Source organism: Sceloporus occidentalis, unplaced genomic scaffold, assembly GCF_023333645.1.
Source record: "Sceloporus occidentalis isolate IW3139 unplaced genomic scaffold, rSceOcc1.0.p SCAF_4, whole genome shotgun sequence".
NCBI lineage: Eukaryota > Metazoa > Chordata > Lepidosauria > Squamata > Phrynosomatidae > Sceloporus > Sceloporus occidentalis.
In genome coordinates, this window is record NW_028316984.1 from 115,544,496 (window position 1) to 115,561,773 (window position 17,278).

The window sequence follows — 17,278 nt, forward strand, 5'->3', positions numbered from 1 at the left end:
CTTTTTTCTTTATTCTTTTTAATGGAGGGCTGGACCCTTCCTTCCATTGAACCTGTCGATTTAGGTTTACATAATTACTGGAATATATTGTGAGCTATAGGAGTATTCTTTTAATTCTGGGGGATAAAGCTATAGTTGTACGTAGGAGACAATGAGAGCTTTAACATATGAAATTCAAAGGTAAATAAAAAGAAATATTTGTCCTTCTCAATAATCCTAGAACTGAAGAATTATCCAGTGAATTTGGCAACAAAGTTTGTACATAATTAATGGATGCTGAAAAACACATAATTAACTATGGAATATTCTCTCATAAAAGGTTATCAACCTAGATTAGAGGGAGCTGAAACAAAAGTCACAGAAGAGAAGGCAAGCAGTAGTTAATGCCTGTGACAGCTAAATGGAACCTTTGTGTTCAGAAGCAACATGATTCAGTAAGCCAGATGCTGGGGGAACTAACTCAAGAAAGTAGGCATCCTGTTAGCAACATACTCAAGTGTAAATCACTATTGGTGATTGTGGAGATTGCTATTCTACTCAATGACCAAAGCCTGCCAAGGACTCACCATTTTGTTCTATAGCCCCTTCCCTGTGGTCATTCAGTGGTTGGTGGAGAGGAGGAGGGGAATTCAGAGAAGTATCTGGCAATGCCCCCATAGTCACATACAGAATGACTACGTCTTTTACAAAGACCTCCAGGGAGCTCTGGAGGTGATGTCATCTTCCAGCAAATTATGTCATCCTTCTGCACCTGTTTATGGGGACATATCAAAACACTTACCCAATCCCGCTCCATTCTCCATCAGGCCCTGAATGGACCTGGGAGGGATATTGCTATGGAATGCTGAGTCCATGGGGTGATGAGAGGGGGTCTCTAGCCAAATAAACCTTGTGGAACCTATTGGCTATGCTTGGTGATGGATGATCTCATGCAAAATTCCCCCATCATGTGCTGCCTGGGGACTTCACAGGATCATATGGCTGGCCAGAGATAGAAAGAGGATGCTGGAACCAGTGGGACTTAAGCTGTCTCTTAGGTTATTAATATCCAGTGCTCAAAACAAATCCATTATTTTCATAGCTGAAGGTATAAATGGATGCTGATTAGCAAACATCTTGTGTGAGGTGAGGCAATCCTGTCTGCATGTAACAACTTAATTTTTGCAGTTGGTGTGTGAATTGCTTCTCATTAAGTGGTGCACTGAGAATATACAAACTATGCTTACCCCCCCCCAAACACACACCAGTAAGATCTCTTTGCTCTTTGTCTCTTACTTTATTGTGGCAGAAGTGTACTTTAATGTGCTATGCTGTTCTTGTATTTTTTTTAAAAAAACCTAGATTTCAAATATATTTTAAATTGTTTTAATTATGGCTTTAATATCATTCTTTAATTGTTTCCCAACTTTTATATTAATAAGATTTTTTGCTATACTCTGTTATAATTTGTTGTAAGTTTCCTTGGATCTCCAACTGTCAGAAAGACCAAATGTAAATAAATAATTTAATATACTTTTATTATGTAGCAAGCACTGGTATTTTATGGCAATTAGCACTGTTTTGATATTGTTGGAGTGCAACAACAGCCTAACATGAATGACCAATATGATGTAACAGCAAAAACGCCAGTACCTTTCTAGGCTACATCAACAGAAATATATTGCTCAGGTCAAAGGAAGTAATAGTGCCATTCTATTTAATTTTGGTGGGAAGTAGTGTGCCCTGTACTGTTAAAGAAGAGCCTTGAGAAGCTAGTCCAAGATGGTGAAGCATCTGGAAACTAAAACTTATAAGGTAAGGTGAGGGTATCAGGCATAATTAGCATGGAGAAAAGAAGACTGAGAATTTATATGATTTCAGTATTTCAAACTTTTAAATAAAAGGATTGCCACAAAGAATTGGAGTAAGCTTGAATGTTTTTGTTTTTGTTTTTTGTTTTGCTGTTACAGAGGGTAGAAGCTGAATCAGTGGATTTAAATTACAAGAAACTGGATTCCATGATTTTAATCCCTTTAGCCCTCACCATTGACTATGCCGACTATGACTGAAGGGATCTCTTGTCCAATAATATCTAGAGGGCTACAAACTGACAAACATTGTATTATGGTAACCTTGTGTATCTCATCTAGCTTCTAACTTGTACAAGAAGGGCTAAAGAAAGCAGATGACACTTACTTAGGAACTAAATCTGCATACAAATTTCCAGATGCTCAGAAAGCATAATCAGACTCACCCTTATTAGCTGATAGTGTTGTAGAGAGCTGTTGGGTTCAAACTAAAACACATATTTCTGGATAGACAATTAGTCTGGTTATGTTTAATCAGAATGTAGTCTTACAAGATTAACTTTCATTCAGCCTTTGCTTAATGATCATAGTTCTCTCTCCTTCTCTCTCTCTCTTCTCTGTGTGTGTGTGTGCATGCACACACTCACACACACACCAGGTTGAGTACCTCTTATCCAAAATGCTTGGGACCAGAACTGTTTCAGATTTCTGACTGTTACAGATTTTTGAATATCTGCATGTACATAATGAGATAGCTTGGAGATGGCACACAGGTCAATACAAAAAAAAAAAAAGCATTTATGCTTTTCCACATTGCCAGAAGTTATTTTATACAATATTTTAAAATAATGTTGTATATGAAACAAAGTTTGTGTACATTGTGTACACTGAACTTGCAGCATCATGTTGGCACTCAAAATGTTGTGGATTGTGGAGCATTTTAGATTTTGAATTTTTGGATAAAGGATACTGTTGAAACAGAGTCGACAGGCGAGGCGTCCAGTGACTCCGCCGACGTAGTCATACTGGATCAGCTCCAATCTGTGAGTAATGATGACGTGGACAAGCTGCTTGGTAAGGTGAGGAAGACAACTTGCCCTCTCGAACCTTGCCCATCATGGCTGGCCGTCCAGGGGGGGGATGCATTGATGAGATTCCTCACGGATATCATCAGTGCATCCTTCAGGGAAGGACATGTTCCATCTTGTTTAAAGGAAGCGGCGGTTAGGCCACTCCTGAAAAAACCTTCCTTAGACCCCCTGGATATGAGGAATTATAGGCCGGTGTCATTGCTGCCATTTTTGAGCAAGGTGATCGAGAGGGCGGTTGCCCTTCAGCTCCAAGCTGTCTTGGATGAAACTGATTATCTAGACCCATTTCAAACTGGCTTTAGGACAGGCTTTGGGGTTGAGACTGCCATGGTTGCCTTGACCGACGATCTGCGTCTGAGCATTGACAGGGGGAGTGTGACCCTGTTGGTGCTCTTAGACCTCTCAGCGGCTTTTGATACTATAGATCACGGCATCCTCTTGGACCGCCTGAGGGGGTTAGGTATCGGGGGCACTGCTTTGCAGTGGTTCCAGTCCTTCCTCTCGGGCAGGTCTCAGAGGGTGCTACTCGGGGACTGTAGCTCCAGTAAGAGGTACCTCACTTGTGGGGTTCCTCAGGGGGCTATTTTGTCCCCGATGTTATTTAACATCTATATGAAGCCGCGGGGTGAGATAATACGGAGTCATGGTGCTGGGTGTTATCAGTACGCTGATGACATCCAAATCTATTTCTCTGCATCTCGTTCGTCGGCCTCGAATTCCAATGGCATCTCTTCTCTCAATGAATGTCTTCAGGCGGTAATGGGCTGGATGAGGAAAAACAGATTGAAACTGAATCCAGACAAGACGGAGGTGCTCATGGTAGCAGCCCCGAAACCAAGAATTGGGTTGCAACCTCCAGTCATGGATGGGGTCACACTCTCCTCCAGTGACTGTGTTCACAGTCTGGGGGTGCTCCTTGACTCGTTGCTCCTGATGACAAATCAGGTAAATGCGACGGTCAGGAGTGCCTGTTATCAGCTTCGGCTGATACGCCAGCTGCGCCCTTTTCTGGAAGTAAGGGATGTCGAGACGGTTGTGCACGCGCTGGTAACCTCACGCCTTGACTTCTGTAATGCACTCTACATGGGGCTACCCCTGTGCTTGACTCGGAAATTACAGCTGGTTCAAAATATGGCAGCCAGGCTTGTCTCAGGAACATCTAGGAGGGACCACATTACTCCGGTTTTGAGGTCCCTCCACTGGCTGCCTATCAGCTTCCGGGCCCAGTACAAGGTGTTGGTTATCACCTTTAAAGCCCTAAATGGCTTGGGTCCAAGCTATCTCAGGGACTGCCTCCTCCCGTACAATCCTCCCCGCGCTCTCCGGTCCTCTGGGAAGAACTTACTACAGCCTTTAAAATCTAGGCTTGCGGCGACCTCCCAGAGGGCGTTCTCTGCTGTCGCCCCCAAACTCTGGAACGACCTGCCGGATGAGATCCGTCAGATAACATCATTAGACAGCTTTAAAAACGCGGTCAAGACGGATCTTTCCAGATTAACCTTTCCAGATTAACCATCCCGGCCCAGGTTCTCTGATTCCCTCATTCCTCCCGTGGCCTCATCTTAGTGATGGTTGAGGATCAACAGAGGGATATCAGTGTTTTTAGTTTTTAATTGTTGTTTTTATGCATTGATATTGTGTTTTAATATGTTATACTGTTTAATACTGTCTTAAGGGGGGAGGGATAAAGTGTTTTTAATTGTCATATTTTATATTTTACTGTTGTTAACCACCCGGATTGGTTTGCCAGAGGGCGGTATACAAATAAATATTATTATTATTATTATTATTATTATTATTATTACTCAATGTCTCTCTCTCTGCATGTGTTAAATTGTCCTGTTAGTGGCTTGAAAAACATAACCAGTGTCCTGTGCCACATAGCCTTTGCCCTTGGAGAGCCGTATTACTTGAAATACAAGCTTAAAGAAAAATGTTTTTAAGTCTTTCCAGAGAGTCCTCCCAGTGTCATTCCACAACTTTGACTGCCAAGCCAACAGACATTAATACTTTTAATTACATTTTGGAAAGAGTTGAATACAATTAATGGGGCAAGTGGACACTGACAACAAAGACTGCTTTAAAATATTGCTCTGGAAAGCAATGTCACAGAAACTGGAATTAGTTAATGAGACAACTTGTTTGTTAATAAAAAAATATATAGGAGGCCTATAGTACATGTTTAAAGCACAGGGGAAAATGGGTATGTTCATTTCTATTTAGTGTTTACCATTTCATGTATTTTGCAGACTTTGGCCCGTTACAGACGGGCCTAATAGTATGGACTGGGTCCGTACTAGGGTTAGAAAGGGGCATCACTTCTTGACGCCCCTAACCCTAGTACAGACCCAGTCCGTACAAAATGGCGGCGCCCGTTCTACACGGGGTCCGCCATTATGACATCACCACCGCGCCGCCTCCAAACGAGGCGGTGCGGATGTGATGTTGTCGCACTGCGCAAGGACGCCTAGAGCAACCTTTCCGCGGCGCGAGAAGGAGCTCCGAAACGGAGCTCCTTCTGAGGTTTGCATCCCTGGCGCAGCCTTTAGATGGCTGCGCCAGGGACGCAAGGGAGAAAGGGGCCGAGCGGCCCCTTTCTCCTCCTCCCCGTTGCCATCGGTTGTTCTTGGGGCATGAAGCCCCAAGGACACCCCTTTCCGGGCCATGGGGAAGCGGCCTTTTGCTGCTTCCCCGCGGCCTGGAAAGCGGCGGATCGGGGCCTCGGAGGCTGCCGTTGTGGCAGCTGAGGCCCCGATACAGTGGGGAAAGGGCCGCTTACAGGCCGCCCCAAATGGGCGGTCTGTAACGCGCCATTGTTTAGTATTAAAGTGATAGGAGCTCATTACAAGTATTAGGAGGGGCAAACCCTTAATATCACATACATGTTATTATACCCAGTCACCAATTTAGAAAGAGATAGAGATTGGAAGAGAAAGGTATACATGGGAAAGGAAGACTGATCAAACTACTATAGAAATGTGGGGTTTTCTCTTAGTCTTTAAGGCTTATCTAGTGTCAAATATTGTAACTGCCACCTCAGTGATGTTCCCCCATATCCCATATCTGACACCAAGTACTGTCCAGTTTCTCTGAGTTATACTTTTAGCTCACTGTATCTTGTGATTTGCTATCTTTTGCCAAGATCTGCTTAAAAATCCAGTCAACCTCACCAAGCACTGCTAATGGTCTAAACAGCCCCCTTCTTTGCTCTACCTATTGTCTCATTTTGGCTTTGGTTGCTTTAATAAACAATCAGATTTGGCAACCTTTGACTTGCTGTATAGTAACACACCTAACTATTTTATTTAGGGGGTAGCTTGTCCATTTTTATTGCAGAAAGGATGCAGTATCTCAGAACATTGTGTATGTGTGTTTGTGTGTGTGTGATTCTCTCTATGGGTCAAAAAACAAATTTTATGTAAATGTGTTTTGTGCCTGCCATTTGTTAAAGCATACTCAACTGAATAACTTCTACTGTCTTCACAACTATCTCACCCCTACTCTTACTGTGTCTCACAACAGATCCAGATAAAATTCAGACCTCTAGTTAAAAAGAAACAACATGTATAAGTAGAATAGGAATGTTCCCCAGTTCTCCTCTTCTTACTCCTCTTGTTTCTCCTGCACTTCAAAAACTGGCCTTGGAAGGGTGATTAGGTCAAGAAGTACTAGGAGGAGATGGTCTCTTTCCCTTTCGACTTCTCCACTTAAAAAACTACTGCAAGGTTTACCACAAGTTGTAGCTATAGATTTCCTAAAAGTAGTTAGAAACAGTGAAGGCCAATTCCACAAGTGAGGGTGGTGGGTTTGAGCAGGTGCATCATGAGGGGGGAAATTTATTTTGTCTTCTGCTTTTCTCATCTAAGGCGGTATCCAGACCGACGCTTTGTGCCAGCCTGGATACATGCTAGGGTTGCCTCAGGGCGCCCTTTACAGACGCCCCCTAACCCTAGCACGTAACCACGGCATGGTAATGGCGGTGCCCTGTCTACATGGGCGCCGCCATTACGACGTCACGGCCACGCCACCTCCAAATGGAATGCTCTTTCAGCTTGTGGCACCCTTTCAGCAGCGCCAGAAGGAGCTCTGAAACGGGGCTCCTTTCGCTGCCTATATCGCTGGTGGGGCCTTTACACAGCTATGCCAGCGATACAAAAAAGAAAGGGGCCTAGCGGCCCCTTTTTCTCTCTCCCCGCCACTGTCGGGGTGTCCTTGGGGCATGAAGCCCCAAGGACACCCCTTTCCAGCGGCTTTTTGCCACTTCCCCGAGGCCTGGAAAAGCAGCGGATCGGGGCCTCTGGGGCTGCCGCTGTGGCCCCAATCTGTCAGGGAAAGGGGCGGGTGAAGGTCGCCCCAAATGGGCGTTCTGTATCCCACCCTAGTTGCCTCTTTCTGTAGGAATTAAAGAGGCACCAGGAAATGCAACATGATTTGGTTCCAAAGAAGACACAACTAAATGGTCAGCAAATTATATTGGGCTCATCAAAATAAGGGCATCATAGACTATGAGAGCCAGCATAGTTTAATGGTTTGAGTGTTGGATGAGGACTCTAGAGACCAAGGTTCAAATCCCCATTTAGTCATGGAAACCCTCTGGGTGGCCTTGGGCAAGTCCCACTGTATCGTAATAGATTATAAGGCACCAACAGGATTCCAGCTATAGTAAGCATCCCAGTTGACCCTGGATCAGGGTTTGAACCACTAGAGTGGGCAAAAACCCTTCTTTAAGATACTTTTGAGGAAGCTACAGTTCCATCCCAATCCTTCCATGTTAGAATTCCTCAGCTTTAGCAACACTCTTCAAGTAAGACTTACTCAGCTGTTGACAGGCAGATTGGTTAAATCAGTGAGGCTGTTGTCCCTGCTCATTTCTTTCACACCAAGGCCTGCCTGTAGTGTATTATCAAGAGTATACTTGCCCAGCAAATGTTTTCTAGCCCATCACTAAAACCAAAATTATTTTCTGTCTGTTTTTGAATGCACATTGTGAGCCAAAGATTGATATTACTCGTTGCTAAGTTTCATCCAGCACTGAACTTCCAGTGAAAAATAGTTAAATTGTTTTTGGAATTGAAACTCCCACACAACTTATGAGGATGTCACAAATGGTTTTCTTCTGAATGTATCCTTCTTGCCGTTAGCATGCAGATGATGGTAAAAATATATATTTTATTTTATAGATGTAGCTTGATGCCATCTGTTAAGTTCTTCAAGAAAGGGGAAACATCTAAACATAACAGGTGGCAACCTGGAAACAGGTGCAAAGCTATTTCTCTTCCACAGGCCTAAAAGATCATAGATTGATGCTATGATAAAAAAAAATTCCAACCCAAATAGATAGTTTTTCTCATGGAACTTCAGAACAATGTGAGAAAAAGGCAATGGAATCTGTAATGACTTTTCCTGACTGTTAATAAACCTCAGGAGCACGTCAATCAATCAATCAATCACTTAATTTACATTGTGGGACTTAAGGCAGCTTGTAGATGAAAATAACATCTCAATCAAATATTAATTTGTTTCTTACAGTAATCTCTTCCCAGTTTAAAACTACCTTTTCCCTCTGTCTTTCTATTTTCCAGACATCTAATGGTAACTTACAGAAATTGCTTTCTAGGAGTTTATCATATGGGGCTTGTAGAATGGGACTGGAGTGGAATGAAAAGGGGCAAGAAGGAAATGGAATGGGGAAAGAATGCATATTACCTCACAGGAGAATGCCACCAATGCTGCCAGAAATCCCCAATTCGTTTCCCATTCTTGAAAATTGGCTGCTGTGGGATGGATGGGGAATGGATTTGGAACTTCCGGCAGCATCGGTGGTATTCTCCCGTGTGATAATATGCATTCTTTCCCATTTCCCTTCCCTTCCCACCCCCTTTCGTTCCACTCTGGTCCCGTTCTAAAAGCCCTGTGCGATAAACTCCCTAGTTTCTGTAGAACTGGAAATAATGTATGGATTTGCTGTTGCTTTTAGAGGCTTCATTTAGAGGATCCCTGCAGTGGTTAAATACCTGTACTTCAGCCACTCACTCGCAAACCATAAGGTTGCGAGTTCAATACCAGCCAGGGGGCTCAAGCTTGACTCAGGCTTGCATCCTTCTGAGGTCGCTAAAATGAGTACCCAGATTGTTGGGGTCAATTAGCTTACACATTGTAAACCACTCAAGAGTGATTAAGTGCACTGATAAGTGGTATAGAAATGTACTTGCTACTGTATTCCTATTGCTATTCATTTATATGTGTAACATGAATTACTACCCTCACACAAGCATACACAAAATTTATACAAATAGATGATGCAAAAGCATATCTTTGTAATTGCCACTAATGGACACCAAATATTTCGATGGAAACAAACTCACAGACAAATATCTGTCCAGGAGATATGTTTTTTTATTTTTAGAAAGGGAGCTTCCACAAAAATTTAAGCATTAAACATTGACATATATTGTCCTTTTGTCCCTTGCATAACTTTGAAATACAGCTTCCACACTCTGGTTGTTTAGTCTGGGAAAGGGAATGTGAAGGGATAACATGACAGCCATGTTTTACTATTTGAAGGTATCTCATATTGAGGATGGAACAAGCTTGTTATCTGCTGCTTTAGAGACGAGGGCTGTAATTGAGTTTGAAACCTTTTTAACTGTCATGGCTCAGTGCTATGGAATTCTGGAATTTGTAGATTTCTAAGACATTTAGCCTTCTCTGTCAGAAAGCTCTGGTGTCACAACAAACTACAAATTCCAGAGTTCCATAGCATTCAGCTAATGCAGTTAAAGTGGTTTCATACTGGATTATTTCTGCAGCGTGGATACAGCTAGGTCACAAAGCAATGGATTCAAGCAACTAGAAAAGAGATTCCACTTAAATGTTAGGAAGAACGTCCTGACAGTAAGAGTTCTTCAACAATGGAATACACTGGCTCAGAGCATGGTGGGGTCTCCTTCTTTTTTAAACAGAGGATGGCCATATGTCAGGAGTGCTTTCATTTTGTATTTCTGCATAGTGGGGGTTTTGGACAGGATGACCCGTGTGGTTTCTTCCAGCTCTATGATTCTTACTAATCTTGCAATATATGTCGGAAGAAATATTGCCCCAAATTGTTCAATAAGATGGTTATGATGAAAATACTGTCTTTCAACCAATCATAACTATATCATAAAATGCATGTAGAAAGAAGTGTGCCAGAGAATCAGCTTAATTATGAGAGTAGAAATTTTAGTGAGTCATTTTCTTTGGAACTGCCATGTTCTAAATTATGGATAAAAGGAGATCCAAGGTGAATGTGATGAACAGAGAGCTGAACCAGGACCTGATTTCAAATCCTTTCTCTGCTATGGAGATCACTCAATGACCATGGGTCAGGCATACATTTTTCATTAATGTGCCAAGTTTTGTAAGGTTAAAATGCAGAATGAGTTCCTTGGAAGAAGGCAGGTTATTTTATATTCCTTTAAAAGTGAAAGGAGGGCTGCATCTACACTGTAGAAATAATCCAGTTTGACATCATTTTAACTGCCATGGCTCAGTGCTGTGGAATTCTGGGAACAGTAGTTTCATGAGACATTTAGCCTTCTCTGTCAGAAAGCTCTGATGTTACAATAAGAAACTACAATTCCTAGAATTCCATAGCACTGAGCTATGGCAGTTAAAGTGGTGTCAGACTGGATTATTTCTGCAGTGCAGATGCGGCCTTTGATCCAAAATGTTATTCTGGAAATGCCAGTATACCCTACACACTGGGGTACTGAAACCTGCCTCTGGGCCAGGATATATATATAATTAGGTGTCCTGCCCTAAATGTTAGCACCAGACTATATAGCCACCCTGCAGGCTGATGAGATACTATTACAAAATTCAAAATGTGAATTTTGCACACAATAAGCCCTGCATTCTGAAGACTCAGATCCGTCCAGGATTTTCTTTGAATATAGGTGATTTTCTTGAAATATAGGTGTTTTTAACATTGTTATTTGAATATTTTCTATTATTCTTTCCATCTCTGTTAGGAACAAAAAGACATATCTATGTATTAACTGAGAGTCACAAAAACCAGCCACATAAAGCTATAAGGCCATACTGTGCCCACTCCAGATCCAAACTATGGTTGCTTAAAACAAATCAACTTCAAAGCATGATTTAAGAAGCTGTCTTGTTACAACAAACCATAGTTAAAATTGGCTACAACTGAGCCCTCAGATATATGGCTCAGTTGTAATTAATCTAAAACACAATATCAAAAGCATCCAATATCCTCACAGCTAAGCTACACAGAGAAAAGTATGATGTGGAATGGGAAGCATACATATCTCTGGTTCACTGCAGATTGTCCTCATAATCCTTATTCATGGTTTAGCATTATGTGTGAAATTGTTCAATAACTTGTCTCCACTTCATATTTAAGAAATGTTTCTACATTATATGGCAGTTGTTACCTGTAACTATCTCTAGGCTTGAACTCACTGAGCCTAAATGAGTCTCTATCAAAGTGAAACAGCCACTGCATTGTTTTAAAGAGTTGTGTTTCTTTCTTTTCATGTAATTTTAATTTCTAACAGTGAGAGGTTATTATATTAAGGAAGTGCACTTTCACCATGTGGAGCACATTATTTAGATGGACCTATATATAATTTTATTAAGATTGTTTCAGATACAATAATAATTACAAATTTTAAAAAGAAAAATACAGAGAAAAGAAAAAGGAATAATTAAAAACAGAAAATGAGCAAGTAAGATCTAAAATATATGTATAAAGAAATAGAAATATGGCTTCTGACCTTCTTTGCCGCAGTTATAGATACATCTAATATAATAAGACCGTTCCTTCTAAAACTACATCATACACTTATTTTGATAATATTATCCTACTAATTCCTAAATCCCACAGTTATCAAATCATGTTTTTCCCCACAAAAAGTGAATCAGTGTTTCCAGGGTGTTTTTTTTAAAAACACTAATGATTTTCCACTTAGAGTAGATGATTTATCCATTTCTGTAAGCTTACTCAATTTCAACAATGATTCCTCTTTCATAGATTGTACTGAATTCTTCCATCAGAAGATGGTTAAACAGATGGATCTTAATGGACTCTTGCTATTATTGCACATAATGAGCATGCCATTTCACTGATTCTTATATGTTGTGACAATACCACTAGAAGACCATTGAAGGGTGATTTGCTTTCTGAAATGGATAAGAGTGAGTGTAAACACAGATTTATTTATTTTTACCAGGAATAACTACTTGGTAGCCCAGATGTCTGAATGCAGACAAGGTGTCTTGACACAGATGGTCAGGCTAAGTGGTAAAGAAAAATTACCATATGTCAAGATGTATAAAAAATGTTGGTCTACAAAATGCCCATTGCCTCATCATTCAATGAAAATTGTCCACATGTGAGTTGCAGAGTTGTTTTAAAAGTATATGTTGAAATTATCCATTCTTAATATGAACTCTTTTACACATTAAATGTAGTGATTTCCTTTTTGCTAACACATTTGCATCTGCAAATTACTGTTGGGATCACTGTGCTAAAATGTAAACATTTCCCTGAAAAGGCTATTCAAATTCCTTCCCTCACCCTGCAAGATTAGAATTCAATGCAACAGAAGGACTGAGAGTCTCTAAAGAAATAATGCTCATTTAACAAAGCCAGAAACATAAAGTTTGCTTTCCACCCCCATATCAGTCATGAGGCTTAAATGGATCTGAAGCATAGAGAATACATCTGTGAAGGGCAGTTGGCCAATCTGAAGTGATTATCACAGATTTTGTATAAAACAGAATTTAGGTCCCATTTTTCACATGCAGCTTGGAATTATAAATGTGTGATTGTGGCATGAATTGTTCAGAAGTCAATGGTGGCTAAATGTGGCTGTTAAAGTTGTCAATATTTGCCTAAAGTTTCTTCCCAGTTAATTACACCCCTGAATATTCCTTTCTATTAGCCTGCAATAAAAGAGCTGGGTAACTAGTACCAGGCAAAATAGCAAATGTCCCATTTTCATAGGATTTTTGGAACTAGAAAATTTGAAAGAATACCATGTAGAATGTAGAATTTATAGCCTCCACAGCAAAGTACAAAAATGAATAGGTTTCACAGAGTCTTGTGTGATTCAACCTAGTCTTTTGTAACCTGGTATCCTTTAGATATTTTCCATGGTCTTTATCCAGAATGTGCAAATCATCTAGAAGATGCCAGTTTGTGGAAGGCTGCAGTAATCTCTGTGGCTATTCCTTCAAGATAGCTAGTGATTTGGGTTTGTTTGTTTTTTTTGAGGGGGGAGGGGTTGTTTGGTTTTTGGTTGATTTACGGGGGGGGGGGGCACATGTGAGAAATACATTTTGTTGGTCCAAACTTGAGAGCAAGATGTCACAGGGCAAGTAAAACATCTTCATACCAGCATAGGAAGGGAGCAAATTCCTGACCCGCTCCAGAAGGAAAGAAAAGTTCAGAAATGGGGGGAAGTATTTTTTTCATCATGTTGGTGTGCTTCCCCCCCCCCACCCAAAGGAAACTAAATATAATCTCTTTGACATGCACTGTTGCTCATTATCTTATAAGAGAAAAATTATTTTGCTAAAAAAAATTAAAATGCATTTAATAGATAGAGGAATGTGTGAATGCCATTGAGCATGTGCTATTGTGGAATACAGGCTGCTTTAAATCAGGTGTGGTCAACATGTGGTCATCCACAGAGTGTTGATCTTCCATCCTTCTTTACTATGGGTTGTGGTGCTTATGGCTGATGGGAACTGCAGTCCAACAATATCTGTAAGGGAACAAATTGCCCATCCCTGCTTAAATTATATCATATCTTTGAGTTAAGAAACAACAAAAGCCAAAACTAATTTAAGAAAGTAATTCCTATATGCCCTGGTGGGGAGTGATCTAGGTATTATTATTATTATTAACCTTTATTTATAAAGCACTGTAAATTTACACAGCACTGTACATAGGTATGCTACTGAAAAGTGGGGTAATCTAGTTTCAAGGAGACCTGTCTATCCTGAGTCTGTAATAGTTCTGATGAATACATTTTTAACTTTTCCCCTTGCCTTACAAGCCATAGCTATCAAAAATACCCTTCTTTCCAATTATTGAAATAATGCTTGTTTAATCTTTTGCTTCTTGGCACCTTCTACACCAGGTTATGGCTACTCAGGAAATTACTAATTTAAATAAATCCACTACACATTTTTACAGGTACCTATAAGAGATATAAGTATACCTATATATAGGTACCTATAAGTACCTATATCAGCAACAGATATCAGTCATTTTTTAAAAAAAATTGAAACATATGTATTGTTCACGACGTGCACCTCTATATCACTGTCATGTTTTTCTTGTGCTTTAGAAACCTACAAAACCTATTTGACATTAGTGGAGTGGAACAAGATAACTGGATGTGTACACCAAATGAAACAAAGACTATTACACTAATTTCAAGTCTGTTTTTTGCACCATATTACAACAATCTGGTGAAGGAAGAAAGGAAGAAAATCAAAGTATTTTCTACATAGAAAACTAAACCATGTATTTATTTATTTATTTATTGCACTGAAGAGGAACAAGCAGGCATAAAAGAAAACTAAGAGCCAATGTGAACAGAATGAATGTGAGAAGTGGAGGTGCATTACCTCCTCTTGACTATACAATTCCCTGAATGTCCTCAGCACTTTAGTGTTTAGGGGCCTCAGTTTCCCATTTGTAGAAGCCAGGTGAATAATTCACAGGACCACTGTGTAGAGGAAGTAAAATAGATTTGGGAAACATTTTAGACATATTAGAACATTCAGGAAAAAGTAATGGGGTGTGAAAACTATAACAACAATGTATTGCCAAATTTAAAATGTTGATTTCATATTAAAGATACAGTGCAAGTGCAAGTGTCAGCAGATTCATAGGGATGGAGTGTGCCACAAGATCATTTGGACCAACCCCTTGGCAAACTCTTCCATGAATCAGTCTTACCTCCCTCCATCTCCACAGTCCAAACAAAATCCCAGCTCTCCAAAAGAGAGAGCAGCACCTTCTGTTGGTTTAACCAGCAGAACAGGAATAAAACCATTGATCAAGTTGAATGACAGAAATTAGCTACTGTACAAATATTTCTGCTGCTAAACACAGGAACTGTACAAGCAGGCATATAAGAAAGCATTCTACGTACTAGTGATTATCAACACTTTGAAGACAAATTCAATTCCATGACGAAGAAATACAAGGACAACAAAATTCTGCAATGGTGAATTAATGTAGCATCACCCTTGTCTATTGCTGATGGAATGAAGAATGGATTTCCTCTATATGAATCTCTGAATGATGCTTGTTATCTGACTCATATCATTTTGTGACATTCTTGAAAAGGGGAGGGGGGACCTATTAAATCTAGCAAAGAGGGTATGTTTCTTTCCCCCAGAAAACCCATACAAGCTGTACAGTGAAATACCATTTTAACTTGCTACAAGAGTTTTAAAAAGCATTGGCATTGCACAGTGCTCCAAGTATTTCAGCAGCACCTGTGATTGAAGCTCTGGAATGCTGCAAGGGCATGCAGACTTAATGGTTTAAGACTCATTGTTCGAGAGACAAAAGACTCTGACTGACCTTTCTGCTGTTTAAATGACTGAATAGAACCCGAGTGGTGAACCATCTTCATAAAGGAGAGCTTGACCGTAGCAGTTTACTGAGCTTGAGGGAATCAAGGTGTTGCAAAATGGGGAACAGACTGCCTCACTGCTCCATAGACTCCACCACATTCAAAACAGCTATGTAAGCCGGCACCCGCACCAGTGAGCACTTAGCTTGGGAGACTCTACTCCCCTCTGTTGTCATAGAAACCAGAAAGACTGGTCCAGCATCACACTCCCCTTAGTGGATGCTTTAGGTATAATTCGCTACATCAATTTAATGGGGGAATGCAGCAATATATCGACTCATCTCTTGCTATAAGTGTTAGTGTTAGACGAAGAAAACTCAAGCTCTCCCCACCATGCTTTTTGATGCTCATTGTATCAGCAAACTATTTTCAGTTGCCAGAGACAGACCCCCTTGAGCTAAAATTGCTGGACAGAGAAACTGAGAAATGTGTGTCAGCAAACTGATGACAAAGGAGTTTTGCAGATAGTCATCGTGTTTTTATTGTTTCATCTTATCTTTTAGTGCTCTCTTGTTTTTGATATCTAGAGATTGCTTACTTTACACGTGTCATTGACTGTATGGAGATAATTTCCACATGTAAACTCATGACATATGTGGACATTCTTTTTAGTTAGCTGCAAATATTTTGCTTATGAAGCTAGTGTATTTCCCCCCCCTCTGACTTGGTGGTTATCATTTTCAAATAATTTCAGAAAGCATTACAATGTGATGTCCAGGGTACAAACTGATGCTTTATTTCATTCACCCTAAGTTCAAGCATCATATTTTACATTTTCTGCTATAGCTCTGTTCAGGCACATCCATGAACAAACAGAAACTAAAGGAATGGGGGGGGGGGGGCACATGGACATATAAGCAAGCCCCATTTTGAATGCCTCCATTCATCTAGGAGCATCAGAGCATTGAATGTGAAGGTCTGCAGAGGCTTTCAGCTCCATCTGGTTACAGAACTCCCATGACTGTACATTCCTGGGCTTGATGATTGTGAAAACTTTGTAACTAGATTCAGCTAAATACATTAACAGTTAAAAAACTATTTGATACTCTTGCAGTGTACAGGGATGTTCCAGTAGTGGTGGGTCTCATCTGCACATTCACATCCTTGCTATCATTTAGCCCCCCTCCCCATATGTGTTTAGGTGAATACTGAACAAGGCATAAGATGAGAGAGAGGGATTCAGATGTACCACAGTGCATTCAAAGAAAGGTAAGTTTGCAAGGCCTACCCACCCAATCTCTTATAATGCCTTCACCCCACTCTTCTATTTAGGATGATGTATTGTTTTTAAACTGTTTTTAATAATGAATATTATACATTTTATTCCTGTATACTGTTGTTGTTGCTTGACTGTAATACCGCTTCGATCCATCTGGGAGAGGTGGGCAAATACAATTATTATTATTATTATTATTATTATTATTATTATTATTATTAGGTTATCCTCACTTCTGACAGTCTGCAAGTTTCCAGTGTGTGAGAAAGGACTCTGTACACATATATATTTAGTTATTAAAAATACTGTTGATTCACTCTTCATGCCATCAGGACAATTTTCAGCTGGCATAATGACAAAATATTCCTCAACACAATACAACAAAAATAATAAAACACCACAATAAAAACACCAACAAAAAATGAAACAGCAGAGCAAACTAAACAAACCAGTTTGTTATCTTGAATTGTCAGCACAAGTAAACTACATTCAGGAATAGTAACATGGGCCATAGAGCAA

At 40.3% G+C, this 17,278-nt stretch overlaps 1 protein-coding gene across 5 annotated transcripts in view; it reads right to left on the reverse strand.

The window, feature by feature from the left end:
- The window catches only part of ANO3 (anoctamin 3), a 259,393-nt gene extending 243,718 nt beyond the window's left edge, over positions 1–15,675 (reverse strand). For all 5 annotated transcript variants that reach the window (XM_089521335.1, XM_089521336.1, XM_089521337.1 and 2 more), the window contains exon 1: positions 15,492–15,675. In XM_089521335.1, the coding sequence (XP_089377461.1) occupies positions 15,492–15,543 (52 nt within the window). In that variant the 5' untranslated portion in view covers positions 15,544–15,675. The remainder of the gene's footprint in view (positions 1–15,491) is intronic.
- Positions 15,676–17,278: the final 1,603 nt, after the last annotated feature.